The 16,116-nt window shown below is 33.8% G+C and overlaps 1 protein-coding gene across 1 annotated transcript; it reads right to left on the bottom strand.

The window, feature by feature from the left end:
- Positions 1 to 283: 283 nt before the first annotated feature.
- Positions 284 to 13,287, bottom strand: LIPJ (lipase family member J). Its single transcript, XM_036265593.1, has 9 exons — positions 13,264 to 13,287; positions 12,501 to 12,621; positions 8,522 to 8,720; positions 7,942 to 8,051; positions 6,351 to 6,487; positions 5,832 to 5,978; positions 3,171 to 3,242; positions 1,459 to 1,530; positions 284 to 517 (listed from the first exon to the last, which is right to left on the bottom strand). Exons 1-9 carry the CDS (start codon positions 13,270 to 13,272, stop codon positions 284 to 286), a joined length of 1,101 nt encoding a protein of 366 aa, XP_036121486.1. The 5' UTR covers positions 13,273 to 13,287.
- Positions 13,288 to 16,116: the final 2,829 nt, after the last annotated feature.

Consider the following 16,116-nt stretch of genomic DNA (forward strand, 5'->3'; position numbering starts at 1 on the left):
CTCTCTTGCAGTTAAAAATATTTGCAAATATTGTTTTTCTTTTTAGGTACTTGTAGTCTATTTAGAAATTCAATAGACTTCTGTAGGCTGAGTTATAATCTGTTATTTCCCCTGATATAATAAATACCACTGATTTAATGAATGGAAAGCCTAGGGGCAATAAAAAATATATAGGAAAAAAGTTTCAGATTTTTAAAAATAACTGGAACACATACACTGTAAGAAAAAATAATTGGCTTTTAATAGAAATCATGTAGATCCTTCAAGACAAGCACCATGGTTTTTATAGATGGTCTTGGATAATATCAATGATTTCACGGTAAACTTGATGATATACATCTAATCCAAACAGAAAGTCTATATGGCTGTAGTGAGAAATAGTTTTGTGGTAGATGTGGTTTCTGATTTCAGAAAGTAAAATGTTAACATCTTCTGGATCAGCCAGCAAGTCATTTGCACCATTCCAAGTTGCCGTGGACACATTCATGTTTGTCACATTGTACAGTGGAGCAGTTGTCTAGATATAAGTCAGTAGAAATGAGTGTTTTCACAGGGAATGATAACTAGAAAGCGTTATTTACTAATTCTTTAAATGCTGCATTAAAATACTGTTTTAAAATAAGCTGAATCTAAAATAATTATTACTACGGAAGCAATGACTATGAAAGAATAGCTATCGTAACTTTTACTTAGAACTAAATCAGACACAAATCAAAACTAGATAGTTCGTTCTAATTCAGAGTATTCAAACATTCCACAGAGGTAATTTCAGTTTTATTTCCAAAGCACTGAAGTATTTTAATCAAAATTTTCTGTGGCTGTCAATATGTTTATCAATAAATGATAAATACTGGCAGCCTAGGTCAAATCTGATTTTATTGCATTTGCTCTTTATATTTTACTTTAGACTGCACAAGCAAACTACAGTCGTCATGGAGTTTAGCTAAGGTGTAAAGGTACAGTGGAAAACTACAAATTTTGAAATACACAGACTTGGGTTTTAATACTTCAGGATTTTCATTATTATACTCATACCATTTTTCCCACCTTTGCATTAACTTCTACTTTTTCCTTATTATTATGTGTGTTTATAATATTTTCCCAAACAAAATAAGTAGTTTCAGGGTCAAGAACTATGTTATGCCTTTTATTTCTCATTTAACCAAATAGAACTATATATATTTTAAACACAATATTTTTTCTCTTGAGGGATGATTAATTGTTTTACTGACTGTCAACTTCTTTAGGCTTCTACAAAATATTTGTTAAAATATATAGAAAACATGGAAAAGCCACTTTGGTTGGAGGTGACAATACGAATCCAAATCAACATGATCTTCATCTACTGCTCCTTCTTACTGTGTTATTGTACTTGGCCTTTACAGATGAGCCTTTATCTACAACAAAATATTCTGAATTGATCAGGGAGATAATTTTTAGTTTATTATAATTATGTACCTGATTGAAATGAACCAAGTTCAGAACAGGACTGCCCCAGTCAAAAGCTTTCAAGTAACTAGAATTAAAAAGCTGAAAGAAAATTAAAAAGTAAGACTACTCATTTTTTCATTCCAGTGGCAGTGGATACAAGTTACAAATACATTGTACATATGGCCCCTTTTTACTGGGTCTGTTGGTATATGTGCCAGTGGGCTTCTTTGCTCCTCCTTTCCTTTGCATAGGATTAAAAAATGGAAGAGGTGGGAGTTGGGAATATGAATTTATCTTAAAAGCACATCTCCCCGGGGCCTTTGACCTTATTAAAAGAGGCCTGTGTGTTTGGGGTAACATCAGGCTTCCCCAGAAATCCTTAGTTTCACTCACAGATGTCAAAAACGAGTGTCTAGGACTAAGTGCACGAGGATTAAACTTCCCTAAATATTCTTTTTAAAAAAATAATTTACATATATATAATTTGTTATAAGGTATTGTCATAGATCATTATGGAAACTGGGAAGTCCGAAATCTGCAGGGTGGGCCAGCAGGCTGCAGACCCTGGAGAGTTGATGCCACAGTTCTCGCCCCAGGCTGTCTGCTGAAGAACCAGGAAGTGCCAGTGTTGCAGATAAGGTCTGAAGGCCACCTGCTGGAGAACTGTCCCTTGCTCAGGGGAGGCCAGTCTTTTTGTTATATTCAGGGCTACAACCTGATTCAATGAGGCCCACCCACATTATGGAAGGCAATCTGTCTTTCTCAAAATCCACAGATTTAAATGGTAGTCTCATCCAGAAACACCAGAATGATGTTTGACCAAATATCTGAGCACCCCCATGGCCCAGTCAAATTGACACACAAAATTAACCATCACTATCTAAATCCTGAAGAAATTGAAACAATACCCAATAAAGTTGAAAAAAAAAGAAAGCTCCAGCCCCAGATACTTTACTAGTGAATTCTACCAAACATTTAAGGAAGAATTCTCTACTATTATTTCCAGAAAATAAAAATGAAGGGATACTTTTTTTTCCCTTCTTCTTCATTGTTAAAAATTTTTCTTTTTTAATTAACTAATTTTTGTTATGAATGATTCTCCTTTTTCCTCCCAGACATCCTCTTCCCTATCCCACCCCCGCCCCGACCACACAAGCATTGTTGTCTATGCCCTAAATATTTTTGCTTCAACAACAGGATTCAAGAGCATGTTTCAGGATTAACATGACACGCCTTTAAATATCCTTGCTTCACCCTTAACACTCAGACTCTCATCACTACTATCTGCTTTGAGCCTATTTGGTCTAATATGATTATGCCCATTTCCCCCACAATTTTTGTTACAAGAAAATTGTGAAAGAGTAGGCATTAAGAGACCTGTGGTCTAGTTTTTACTTTTTCTTTTTTTTTTTTTTTTTTTTAAGGAATAGCTTTGAATCTCTGGGCAAGTCAAATGATAGGCATGATTTATATAATCCCTATTCTACAGTTCTGAATTAACATTTTCTCATTTGTACAACAGAAAATAATTATATTTCTCTGACCATTGTTTAGGTCTAGTGAATCTAATACATTATGATATTAACACATAAACTATAACATATTATACAAGTATGTAATAATTTTATTTTATCCTTTCAAATTTATCCTTTTATGGCAATGGCATGAATTCTAAAATGATGAGATAAACCTGGGTGGTATGAATAAAACTGCACTGAAATGCTCTTTAAAAATTATACCTGAATCCAATGGAGTATATTTTGAACAGAGGTTCCTGCTGGGTTGTGTGCCATATAAACATCCACGCGACTCTAAGGGGTTAAAAAATTATTTTTATACTTAGTCCAGCCCAAAAAAGCATAATATTTGATATTTATTGAACTAAATACTTTCAGAAAATTTTAATTTTTAATAAATTATAAAAATAAAATTATATTTAATTTAAATACATAAATGTACTTATTAAATGTATACTTTTTACATTAATGTAGCAGCTATTATTGGATTTCTGAACTATGTGGTCCATTATCCCATACTGAAAAACAAAAATAAATGATGGAACACATACAAACACACCTTTTGAAAGCACTAAAGAACTGAAAAGATACAAAGAAATTACCAGGACAAATGGAACAGAAATAACTAAAAACCCAAAGAGAATAACAAAGAACTATAGTCACTTTTTCCTTAAGGTTATCCTAGAGAATTTGAAGTTTCATTTTTAGAACTTAGTAGAGGAAAACAAAAATCAGCTGAGGGTCTCCTAACGCAATTGAGAGATTTAAAAAGAAACCTTCTCCATGATAAACTGGTGGCCCAAAGTTCTATACAATTGAAAGTGAAGCTTATTCAGGAATATGCAGCTCTCATGTCAATCTGTAATCTATGTTTTCATTGCCTATATATTCTCTGGAAATGTCAATCAGTGAATAAGGCACATAAGAAAAATACTGTGTTTAAAATATGTATAGCTCTGTGCCTGGTTAAATAAGAAATAAAAGGCCTAATATAGTTCTTAACCAAAAAACTATTTATTTTATTTGGGAAGATAAAATAAACATATAATGATTAGGAAAAATTGGAAGTTACTGAGAAGTTGGTAAAAATGGTTTGAGTATGATAATAAAAGTCTTGAACTATTAAAACCCAAGTCTAACTCAAAGTTTATGCTTTTCCTCCATACTTTTCTGCCTTAGTTAAATCCCATACTTACACTGTCTCACTTAAAATGTAGGAAAAAAAGGAATAACAATTTTTAATTCAAAAGAAAACAAGAAAGAGAAACATACAAAAAAGGAAGAACATATTTTTTAGATATACAAAATGTAAGAGAATACATTTAAATCTCAATATATAAGTAGCTAAATTAAATGTAAATGAATTAATTGTTCCAATTAAAAGATAAGAATTGTGAAAGTGATAAAAATAGAAACATGTATAAAACATAAAAAAGTAGTATAAGGTGAGGAAAACTACCTAGAAAATATTATCAAAAGAAAACTATATGCACCTTTATTGTTATAAGAAAATGGACTTTAAAACAAAGTAACACTATAAATAAATATATATTATTAAAAGGCTTTGTTTACTATAAAGATTTTTATGTGCCTAATAATATAATCTCAAAATATAACAAACGTCTTAACAGAACTTCAATAGGAAATAGACAAACACAGAATCATTGTCAGAAGAAGGTAATGCTCTCTCTCCCCTCATGGTAATTTTTATCTATTTTTGTAATAGGACTTTTTTACATTGTATTGTAATTGTTTATAAAAAATCTTCTCATTAGACTAAAAAAACTTATCATTACCTTAGTCCTCTCTAAAGGTAAATACTTCATATTTTCGTCTTTATATTATTGCATGATTTTGAGTTTTTAGTTTATGTTATGCTCCACAATTGAAGGTGAACAATATAAACTACATGGAAAGAATTCAATTTCTTCATCAAGTTGAGGAAGTTCCCCTCCATTCCTTATATTCTTTCAGTCAGTCCATGGTACTTATATAACACTAGATAAACAGAATGATATGTAGTCTTTTTAAAAAACTTTTATGGCAGAAGTTACACTGTTCACACCTTTATGTGTACAATGGATATGAAGGAGCTCTTTTTTGCTATTATGAAGTATTTCTTTCAAATTCATGTAACTGTCTATATAGTTCTCTGAGGCTGAGGTAAGACCTGCTTGAGGTTGAATGAAATCAATATATCTTTGTGGTAGGAAAATGTTTTGGGGGGATTAAGAGAAAATTTCTCTTTTTTTTAAATGAAAAATTTGTTCTCATTGAAAAGTTCTTAAAAGGTCTAGGTACAAGAACTAATAATCACTAGTCCAAGTGATTTTTATTTTAATTTGTTGAAAACTTTTAGAACCTACATCTTTAAGAGAATATACACATTATCCAAATGGACTTGGTAATAGTAGCTTGAATACCAAAACAATTTTCCACTCTAGAAATGTTGATGAATGCCAAAAGCATGTAAGACAACTGACAGGCACTAATTTTAATTACAAAAAGATCACAAGTAAGAGAAGACGTGTTAAGAACCAGGATTTAATAGGAGGAATTATGGGAAACAAGTGCCTAGAAGACAACCTAAATTCAAGAAACCTCAGGAAACTGACACTAATAGCAAAGACTAATAAAGATGCCCATTACAACAGCTGCCTCTGTTCTTTACAGAGAGCAATGCAACTATGGAAGCAAAATAATCCCAGTATGTAAATCAAATTAGTTTCACAATATTGGTATGAACACAAAATCAGACAAAGAATCTAAGTACTACTATATATGGATAAATCATAATATGACATACGAAACATAAAATAAGCTCTGTTAATACAGCTGCTTTCTAAAAATTGACAAAATATATTTTTAAATACTCGTTCTCACCATATTTAAATTCTTCTGGTCATAACCGCACATCATAAACAAGATACGACTGCAAATCTTAACAAAAATCTTTTGTGGACATAGCTTTGAACCAATAATTCTTGTAAATGGGGAATTAGGTAAGAAGTCTTTGTTGCCAAATAAAACCTGTAAAATAAATTTATTTTATTCATATTTGAAGACCAAAATAATTTATGAAGAAATGATGCACTGAGTTCACTATGTTTGTAACTGAATGCAATATCTCACAGTAGTTGAGAACATTTCAACGAAGGATAAAATTTAGAAACAGAATTTAGGGATGATTTGACTGCCAGATTTTCTTTCACAATGAAGTATTCAAAATTACCACAAGTAATGTCTTATTCCTTTCTAGAAACAAAGGCAAGAACCCAGTGTGAATAAAACAAAAAAGATTCCATTCATAAATGTACAAGCATAGTTAAGACCTTCTTTGTTGAAAGTAAGAATCATTGTCATTTTGGATTATCAACTACATATATGAAAGGAATAACATACCTTGATCAATGACTTCCACTTGTACGCCATTTTAATTAAAGGGCTTTTTACGTATTTAACGGAAAAAACTGGTGCTAAAGCAAAATGTATTTTGATTCTTTCAGCTATTTTTGGTATTGTGGAAAATGTTATGAAAGCTGAAAAAAAAGATATAAATGAACTATTCTTAAGTTATCACTAGTATGTAAGAAATGATACCATGGTGAATAAGAGTAAATTCAATAGGGTCTAAACAATCAATTTACTTACTTTTAAGTTCACTTATTAAACATTTATTGATAATCCAGCATGAGGCATGCATATTGATTACAACATAATAATGATTATTAGGATTAAAAACAAATGTACAGACCGTAAATTATGATAATTCAGCAATAAATCCATTTTGTAACATCATAGTTTAAAAATCAGAAACAATATTGAACATTTATAAAACCGACGAAGGTAAAAATGAAATTAGTGAATTTTTCAGGTGAGAAATTCAATAAATGTTAAATTATATTATTCCTTTTAATGTATTTTAAAACTTCCTTGACTTTTTGTATAGAGAATACTAAATACTAGTTTATATTTTATTGACAGTTTAAAGTCGTCAATATGACAAACAGTAGTTTTCAACCCTTTTTAACATCAAGCTATCTACTTGCACATATCTTCTCTATTTTTATTCCTCCCCCAACCCAGGTTCTGAAAAGTCAAATGACCAAAGAATTATGTATCATACTCTGAGTCAATAAGTTCTGCTATATCACTTTTTTTTTTTTTAATTTAATAATTTTCTGGGATTCTTAGTTCCAGATAACTGAACAGCTGAGGAGAATTTAGACTAAAAGTCACACACAGGGTAAATAAATGTTCAAGAAAGATCTATGAAAAATTGAATTAGTTTGTTATTTAAGACACATTTTCTAAGGAAGTAGATAATCCCTATAAGAAAATAATACACTTCAGTCTAGAAAAGACTTATTTAATATTGGCTTCTATTATAAAATGGTGTAATTCCAAAGCAGAAAAAGTAAGTTCACATAACCAGGTTTACAATACATGTAAGAGAATTATGTTAGGCCCTAAGAAATTTTTTCTGAAAAGTAAGTTGTTACATAGTAGATAAGAGCATTCATGTTGTAAAGAGATGAATGTTCTTTACTAGCTGTCTTGAAATACAGGAATATTTTCTCATCTTTGTGTATTTCTTAAATTTAATCTGTCCTAAATGCAAACATATAAATAATCTTTTCCAGACTCTCCCTCATAAAGCCCTAGGCTTTGTTAAAACAAAATAATTATGAAATTTCTGTTTGTGGAACAAGTGATAGTTACCATCTTTGATCTGAAATGGATACCCAACTACTGTCCTATTGGAAACAAACAAAACCACAACCCTGTTTACATGATCAATCCTTTGTGACTAGAGAAGACTACGTGGAATTGAAGCCGAGCGTAAGCTCCTAGGGCACTGCTATGTGATGCTTGTGTTAACTCTGCTTTGTTTCACTTAGAGCTTGAGAAGCTTATTCACATCCTTAAGAAGAATATCTACAAAATTTTAAATTGTAATTAAGGAATATTGTCAGCAATCTTTCTTGCATACCAATAGTAGTGCCCTGTGAATAGCCTACATAAAATATTTTCTCTTGTCCGGTTTGCTTCACAATGAAATCAATGGAGGCTGGAAGGTCATATTTAGCCATCTCATCAAAACTACAAAAGAAAAAGAAAAATGCACTTTATATTAATGATATATTAACATTTAAATATAATGAACAGGTAAATGAATAAAAGCCGTTTTCAACCCTCGTTGGATATTATCAAGTTACATGGTATAATGTTATCTACTGAACAGAGACGTCTGTGAGAACACAAACAGGAAATAAAATAGCCACAAGGCAGTCCTATAAAGAGGGTGTTTGAATGTTCTAAAGATAGTGAGATAGACTAAATATATAGGTTACAGAGTAAAAGAGTAATTAAAGGAAGGGTGGGGTTAGTCAATAAAGGTTACTGCTGAAAAATGAGAAACAAACTTGAAATCAAACACTCTTGATTTTAAGATTCATTTAAAGCCCTGAATTGAGCAAGAAGACTTTTACTTTATTTCATTAAAATAGAAAAAAAAAAAAATTCAATACACTTATAACATAAAATGAGATACTACTTGATTTTATTTGTACCTGAAAGCCCAGAATTCTTTGGAATTTGATTTTAGGTACAAGTGTTTTCTGGACCAGATAGTCCCTCTGCTGTTCCCCATCCACACATCATAACCAGCATCTGCCAGAATGAAGCCCAAGCTGTTATTAGGAAGATTAGAAATCCAGCTGCTGGCAGATGTAAGCAAACCATGTTGCAAATATACAACACGCCTCTGAGCTAAAAAAAAAAAAATATGCAGAAAATTTCTTTTTAAATTTGTAATGTCTACATGAATATCTCATCTGAAATTCAATCATTTAATACATCACAACTTGAACATTTAAAAAAATGGTACACATAAGGTAAGTTAATAATGTTTAATCACACTGTATGTCAGAACTGTTTAACACAGTTCATTAATGAATTTCTTTCAAATAAACAAGTAGGTAATTAGGTCATATCCCACTTAAACATATAAAGGATATAAATATTCAAATATACAATAGTAATTTGGGAACTCATATGTATTTTTTAAATAAAATATTATATTTATATGATTTTTCTACTTTTAACTTCATAAAACAATTTTATTATCACATTTTCAGACATATTCAATATAGGTGTCATCATAGAACTACTGTGTTTCTCACCTAACAGAATTCCAGAGACCTGCCTTTTGCTTCCAAGGTTTTTTAGAAATAAAACCTTTTGAATGGTGCAAGGTATGCTCACTAGTAACTTGGTTTTACCCCCAAGATGTCACTCATACACAATCCACTCATTATCATCTACTGAAGTGACACTGGCAATGGTCCCTGAGGTCAGTCCTGATACTTTGCTGAGATTTCTTGGAAGTTTAGAAAATTCTAGAATTACAACAGCAGATTGTGAAGGAAAGGATACAAGGGTTTAGACGCGGGCATGCTAAATGTATTAAATAAGACCAGAACACCCATCAACTGATAAATGTGCCTTAGGAGACCTTGGAGGATATCCCATTTACCAAGTTTATAAAAAATACACTGGTGAGGACATTGGCAGAATTTAAAAGCTCAAAAATGAAGAACTTCTGTGTCCGTTTTGAGATATACATATAGTAAACTGGAAGAATATCACTCATACTTTATTAAAGAACTAGGTTCAAATTCATAACTTTAAAAAAAAACTCATCAAAGAAATGATGTGACAAAGCAAAAATCTGGCCCTAAATCTGTGGAGAGACAGGTGCTTGCAGGGAGAGAGGAGACAGGAGCCATAAGTCCTCCCTATTGGGGAGACATAATCACAACAGTTCAGGTAGAATAACTTAAGAAGTAGTGAAGGCCAGGTATAGGTAAACCTTCTAGGTACAGTAAATTGTAAAGTTCCATACCCTCCTCAAGCTCTTTCTCATGAACCAGAATGAAACTCACAGAAAAGATCAAAGTCTTTATTGTGGTGCAGACCTGTGAGAATAAACAGCAGTTAAGCAGAAGGAACAAGAAACTCTCCTCTAACCCTTCCCCCCATCAGCCTTCTGGAACAGTACTCAATCTGTGAGTGTGTGTGTTGGGAAAAGGCTCAGGAGAGCAACAAGCATGGATGAATCAACTGATTTGTGTCAGCTAGACACTCATTTCAGCAACCTCAGTGCTGTGCTCATAGAAAGCACAGCCACCACAGCAGATGTAGGCTGGCCTGTCATTATAGGCCTGCTTACCAAGGCAGACCTAGCTACTGCCAGGGCAATATGTCTGACCTGCCAGCAAAAGAGATCTCTCACATGGTACCTACTCTCAAGGGGACAAATCACAAACTTGGAGACAAGTTGGGTACATCAGTTCCTTTCTCTCCTGAAAATAGGCAATAATTCATTAAGACCAGGATTGATACACGTTTAGGCTATGATTTGCCTTTCTTTGCACACAGGACCATAGCCAGCACCACTATTCAAGAGTTCACAGTGTGTCTGATCTTTGTACATGGGACACTGTAGCCCCCCAACACACACACACACACACACACACACACACACACACACACACACACTACCGTCAAGAGACTGCCAGCCTGGCCCTGGCCGGTTTGGCTCAGCGGTTAGAGCGTCCGCCTGCGGTCCGGAGAGACCCGGGTTCGGTTCCCGCTAAGGGCGCGTACCTCGGTTGCAGTTTGTCCCCGGCCCTGGTTGGTCGTGCGGGTGGCAGCCACTCGATGTGTCCCTTTCACATCGATGTTTCCCTCTCTCTCTCTTCCTCTCTCTCCCTCCTACTCTGTCTGTACAAAAAATGGAAAAATGTCCTCGGATGAGGATTTAAAAAAAAGAATTACTGTACTGGCAAGAGTAACTGGCCTTGATAATCATGAGCAGGTAGGGCTGCTGATACATAATGAGGACAGGGAAAACATATTTGGTATTCTGGTAATTCTCTGGGGCATCTTTTGTTACTCCCATACCTTGTTTTTACTGTAAATGTACAAGTACAGCAACTACAACCTGTTATGAACATAGCAGTCCTTGGTGATGAGAGCCTGGCTTACCTCAGAAGGAAAGATACCTGGGAGGAAGGGGAATCTACAATAGGTAGTGGAGGTGGGAATTTATGAGTACCAGTTACAGTGTTAGAATCAGCTGCAATAGCAGATGCAGCAATTTGCTCCACTAACCTTCTCGTAAGTTTTCCCAGAAATTCTGACCAACCACAATTTTGGAAAAGCTGTTCCTGAATGAAATAAACTTAATGTGAAAAGCAAGTGGACCTGAGTAATGCAAGGAGTGTACACCATTAGATTATTTAGGTGCCCCACCTAGATTTCCTTTACTAAGCAGGTGCACCATTCTTCTAGTTTTTGAAAATTGCTTTGAAAGGATTCATTACTGCCCCTTTCTTTGCAGAACTACACGAAGGCTAATGGGAATTGCCTTGCCCACAAGATAACATCTCTTAATATGGGTGGCCTTCAGGCAATAACTGATATGGGAATGCAAAAAAGTTAGCTCCCTGTGTTCAAGTGGGACCACCTCTGTAGTACAATTCATGAATCCCTAAGCTGCTCTGAGATCATACTGCAGCTAAACTTAGTTGAGTCGCATCCTCCCTTAGTTCCTTCCCCTGATGTACCCTGATTTCCACATTACTTTCTCCTGACAGTGTTCCATCAATAAATAACATTCACAGATCTCAGGCCTGCTTCTAGAGAATTCTAAGGCACTTACTGAATTTTAAATGATCTTTAAATCTTTTATTATAGTATTTGCAAAAGTAGGTCATACCTTGAGGAATGATAATTATAATTATGTTAAATCTACATTAACATTTTCTGCCTAGTAAATGTGACCTTTATAAGGACCCAAAATCTTATTTAAGGTTGTTTCAAATTCATGTGTCTTCTCTGAAATGTACTTAATGTTCAAAATAAAAACTTGAGAGGTTGTCCTATAGTATGAGAAAAATTATGTTTTGTGAGAAAATCAAATGAGAAAAAAAAAAAGGCTTGTATTTGAGCAATTAGATGAATAAGCAAAGTAATCCATTACATATTCTGCTAGTAAGTGGCAGATTATAACCCTAGAGACAAATTCTAGTGCATTTTGTTGTACTTCACTCTGCTGCTAGTAATGCACCTATTGGAATAAAAAGCCATGAGGCTGCTACCTACCTGATCTCTTTGCTTTATTAGAGAGAGTCATAATGACAAAAATTTTCCCCACCCATTCTTCAATTCTACAGAATAATGTTATAGTGTTTCAGAGTATTTCTAACCCCCAATCAAACTAGTTTCATAGAATCAATATGTATGAGTAAAATGACTGACAAAGAAAACTTGAGAGAAACTATTTCTGTTCTACCAGACTTTAAAACCACTCTGTGAACAGGAAGCCAGTGAAGAATCAAACTCTCTTCTTAAGACATGTTGAGAGATGTATGAGGAGTAAACTGTTCAAATACTTTTCTTGTCCTAAACTCACTGAGAAGAAATGGAAAAGTTAAAAACTTCAACCCCTAGAGAGTCAACAATTTATCTTGATTTGAATAATACCTGAATTGTTATCACTTTTTATCTTTCCATAAGGAATTCTATAAAGGCCAAGGATATAACCATCTTCAGTTACAATATCATATTCTTCATCTGGGTATCCCCAGTAGGAAATAATTTGACTCTAGGCAAAGAAAAAGCAAACTTTCAGAATTAGATTGTTAGTTAATTAATATAAATGAATCTAACTTATTAATGTAATAGCAAACATTCATATTCTCTCTCAACCTTGGGCCTGTTTTCATTTGCACTAATTCACTGATTCATTCAGTAATAAATATTTATAGACACCTACTTAACATTAATCTTATACAGTAGGAATTTATGGACAAATAAAAAACAAAAACAAAACCCCTTGAATGGGTTAAAAAAATAACCCATGATATTTTTAACTACTAGTCACTTATACTTTTACCTACTCACCCACATACAATTTTAGAATATTTGTTTATCCATAAACATTTACATGTCTATGCACATAGCTAAGCTTATATCTCAAATCTATATGTATGTCATATATAGAAGAGAGGATTTATAGGTCCTCCATGAAGGTATAATTATATATATTTTCATCACAGAGACAGAACAAGGCTCAAGAGGAAACTGTGAGCTATACAACAGTAGGTGAAGAAAATTAGTTGACCTATGTAAAAATACATGAATGCAGAAAGATGAATTTGACTGTGTATCTGTTAAATTTTTAAAAATTGAATAGTATCATTCACTGTTATTTCAACAGCTTAGCATTTATTTCCTAGCAACTTACAATGTTCATATTTGTTTCAGGGTTCACAGATCTTTGATATCGAAAGGCACCATGAATAGCTCCAAGATTTGTTATAAAAGTTATCACTTTGAAGAGGTACCACATTTGGGATCTATATATAAAAGCAGATGTTGATACTATTAAAATTGCAGCAAATACCATGTGACTATTTAAATAATTCTGTGAGGTAGGAAATATTACCAATTTCAGATAAGAAACTGAACAATTTGAAAAATGAAATAACTTGTCTAGGTATACACAATGTATAACTGTCAGTCAGAATTCAGATTCAGGCTTGCTTTATTTCAAATCCACTCTTTTCCAACTACCCTATTTTTTAGCACAAATTACCTCCATTATAGTATTGTTTAGTCCATCTCTGAGAGCTTTATCATATCTTGAAAGTTAATTGAATTAATAATGTATCAGTACTTTTTTTAAGTTTTTTTTTTTTTTTTTAATTTTATTTATTTTTTTATCTTCACCTGAGGACATTTTTCCATTTTTTGTTCAGGTAGAGTGGGAGGGAGAGAGAGAGAGATAAACAACGTAAAACGGACACATCGAGTGGTTGCCACCTGCATGACCAACCAGGGCCGGGGACAAATTGCAACTGAGGTACATGCCCTTAGCGGGAACCGGACCCAGGTCTCTCCGGAACGCAGGCCGATGCTCTACCTGCTGAGCCAAACCAACCAGGGCAATAATGTATAAGTATTGATACAGAAAATCTGAGCAAGACCAACAAGTCTTAAATCAACTTTTATGGAATATCACACCATAATTTTTTTTTTCAAGTGCACAAGGAATATTCACTAAGAAAGACCATATGTTGACTATGAAATAAGTATTAATAAATTTCAAAATATTAAAATATTGCAAAGTATGTTGTCAAACCACAACAGAACTAAATTGGAAGTGAATAAAAACTTGTAGAAAAGTCTCAAATATATAAAGAACAAAAAGTGTATTTATGAACATGAATAACTCAGGGATCCAGAGAAGATAAGCCAAGGAATACTAAAGACCAAGTGATTAGGACAGTATGCCATTTCTAAATATGTTGGATGTAGTTTAAACAGGGCTTAGAGAAAAATATAACTGCTAAGATACCTTTTTCACATAATAATGAGATAGAAATAAAAGAATTTTTGTTAAACAATGTTACTTAATTTTGTGAAATTTTGAGTTACATGTCAAAAATATAATGACTTGAGCAATTTTTAAAGATGGTGACATAGAAGGCTTCTGAATGCCCCTCCTCCCATGGACATACTGAACGAATAGCTAACTACACATGGAGCAAGTCTTTCCGAAAAAAATCCAAAATCTGGCTGAGCAACTTCTACACATTAGGCAAATGAGAAAATGTCCACAGCCAATGGGTAGGAAAGGCTGAGATACACCCCATAAATCCCACCCAACATAACACCATATAATTGGGAGGGCTTTCCAAACTCCCAGCTTTTCCCTGAGGAGCAAAGGGTTTGGACCCCACATCTAGGACCCCAACTTTTAAGTTACACATAGCAATGGACTGCCTCCACACAAACACCTAGGTCTGAAAGCTGATCGGGCTTGCATCCTCAAGACCCATAAGACTACATACAGCAAACAAAGAAGCGGTTATTAATGGGCACGAGCACTCACTGCATCTATCACTCCAAGGTTCAATGCAGACGGAGCTGGTAATAAATGCCTATTTTTCAATTTTTCCCTAAATGGGTCTATATTTTGCATATTCCAGAAAACTGATGAGTGAGGGTCAGGCTTCTAATTTAGTAAGCATCTGGCTCAAAAGGCTTGTATACCTTCTAGGCCAACAGTCAGTGAACTCTCAGTTTTTGAGAATTCTAACTTTGAGTCTAGTTGCCAGGGATACTGTACTAAATATGACTCTGCCCTCTTAGATCTTAAATTCTAATAGGAAAAAGACAATAAATAAACAATAAACACATAAATAGTGATACAAGCAAGATAACTTCTAAAAGTGATTAAGTGTCATGAAGAAAATAAAACAGATTAATGTAATAGAGTGTCACTGAGTAGCTGTTTTTGGTCCAGTAATTAGAGAAGGTCCCTTGAAGGTGACTTGTAAGCTTGACTTGATGATCAGAAAGAGCCAGCCTTGCAAAGATCAGGAATAGGAGAGAAGTTAAGCAAAAAGGTAAAGGTAATTAGGAAGAGTAAATATAAGTACATCTGTCCTAGCTATTTTGAAATCCTACTTTCTCAAGGTCTAGTTATTCCCAACTCTCCCTGAAAGATACACAAATGTCAGTAGCCAACTATGGATCACCAACTTTATAGCTATAGTTCTGGACTAATATAACCCATAGACTAAAGTAATGAGCAATCACAGGCCACTATAACTACCTCTATTCAGTGGTCATAACAATTCCACATTCGGGTTTAACTTTTTAAAGAGCACATTGTTGATCGTAGGGGAAACAAATAAGAAAATGAAGAATTAGTGCAAATTCACATCTCAGATAAACACACATCAAAAATTCTTGAGTATTGCTCTGGCCAGTTTGACTCAGCAGTTGAAGTGTCAGCACGAGGAACAGAGAGTTGCAGGTTCGATTCCGGTCAAGGGCACATACCTTGGTTGGTTTGGTCCCCAGCCCCGGTCGGGGTTGGGTGGCAGTCAGCCAGTCGATGTCTCTCTCCCTCCCATTCTGTTTGAAGATAAATGAAAAAATATCCTTGAATGAGGATTTAAAAGAAAAAAAATTCTTGAGCATATGCAAAGGTTTACCATTTCCACAGATAAGTGGGAAATCTGAACACGTGCTCAGTGAAGATAAAATAATTTCATTTAGCTATTGCACAGGGCATATGAAGGTTATC

The sequence above is a fragment of the Molossus molossus genome, unplaced genomic scaffold (genome assembly GCF_014108415.1).
Source record: "Molossus molossus isolate mMolMol1 unplaced genomic scaffold, mMolMol1.p scaffold_m16_p_17, whole genome shotgun sequence".
NCBI classification, from domain to species: domain Eukaryota; kingdom Metazoa; phylum Chordata; class Mammalia; order Chiroptera; family Molossidae; genus Molossus; species Molossus molossus.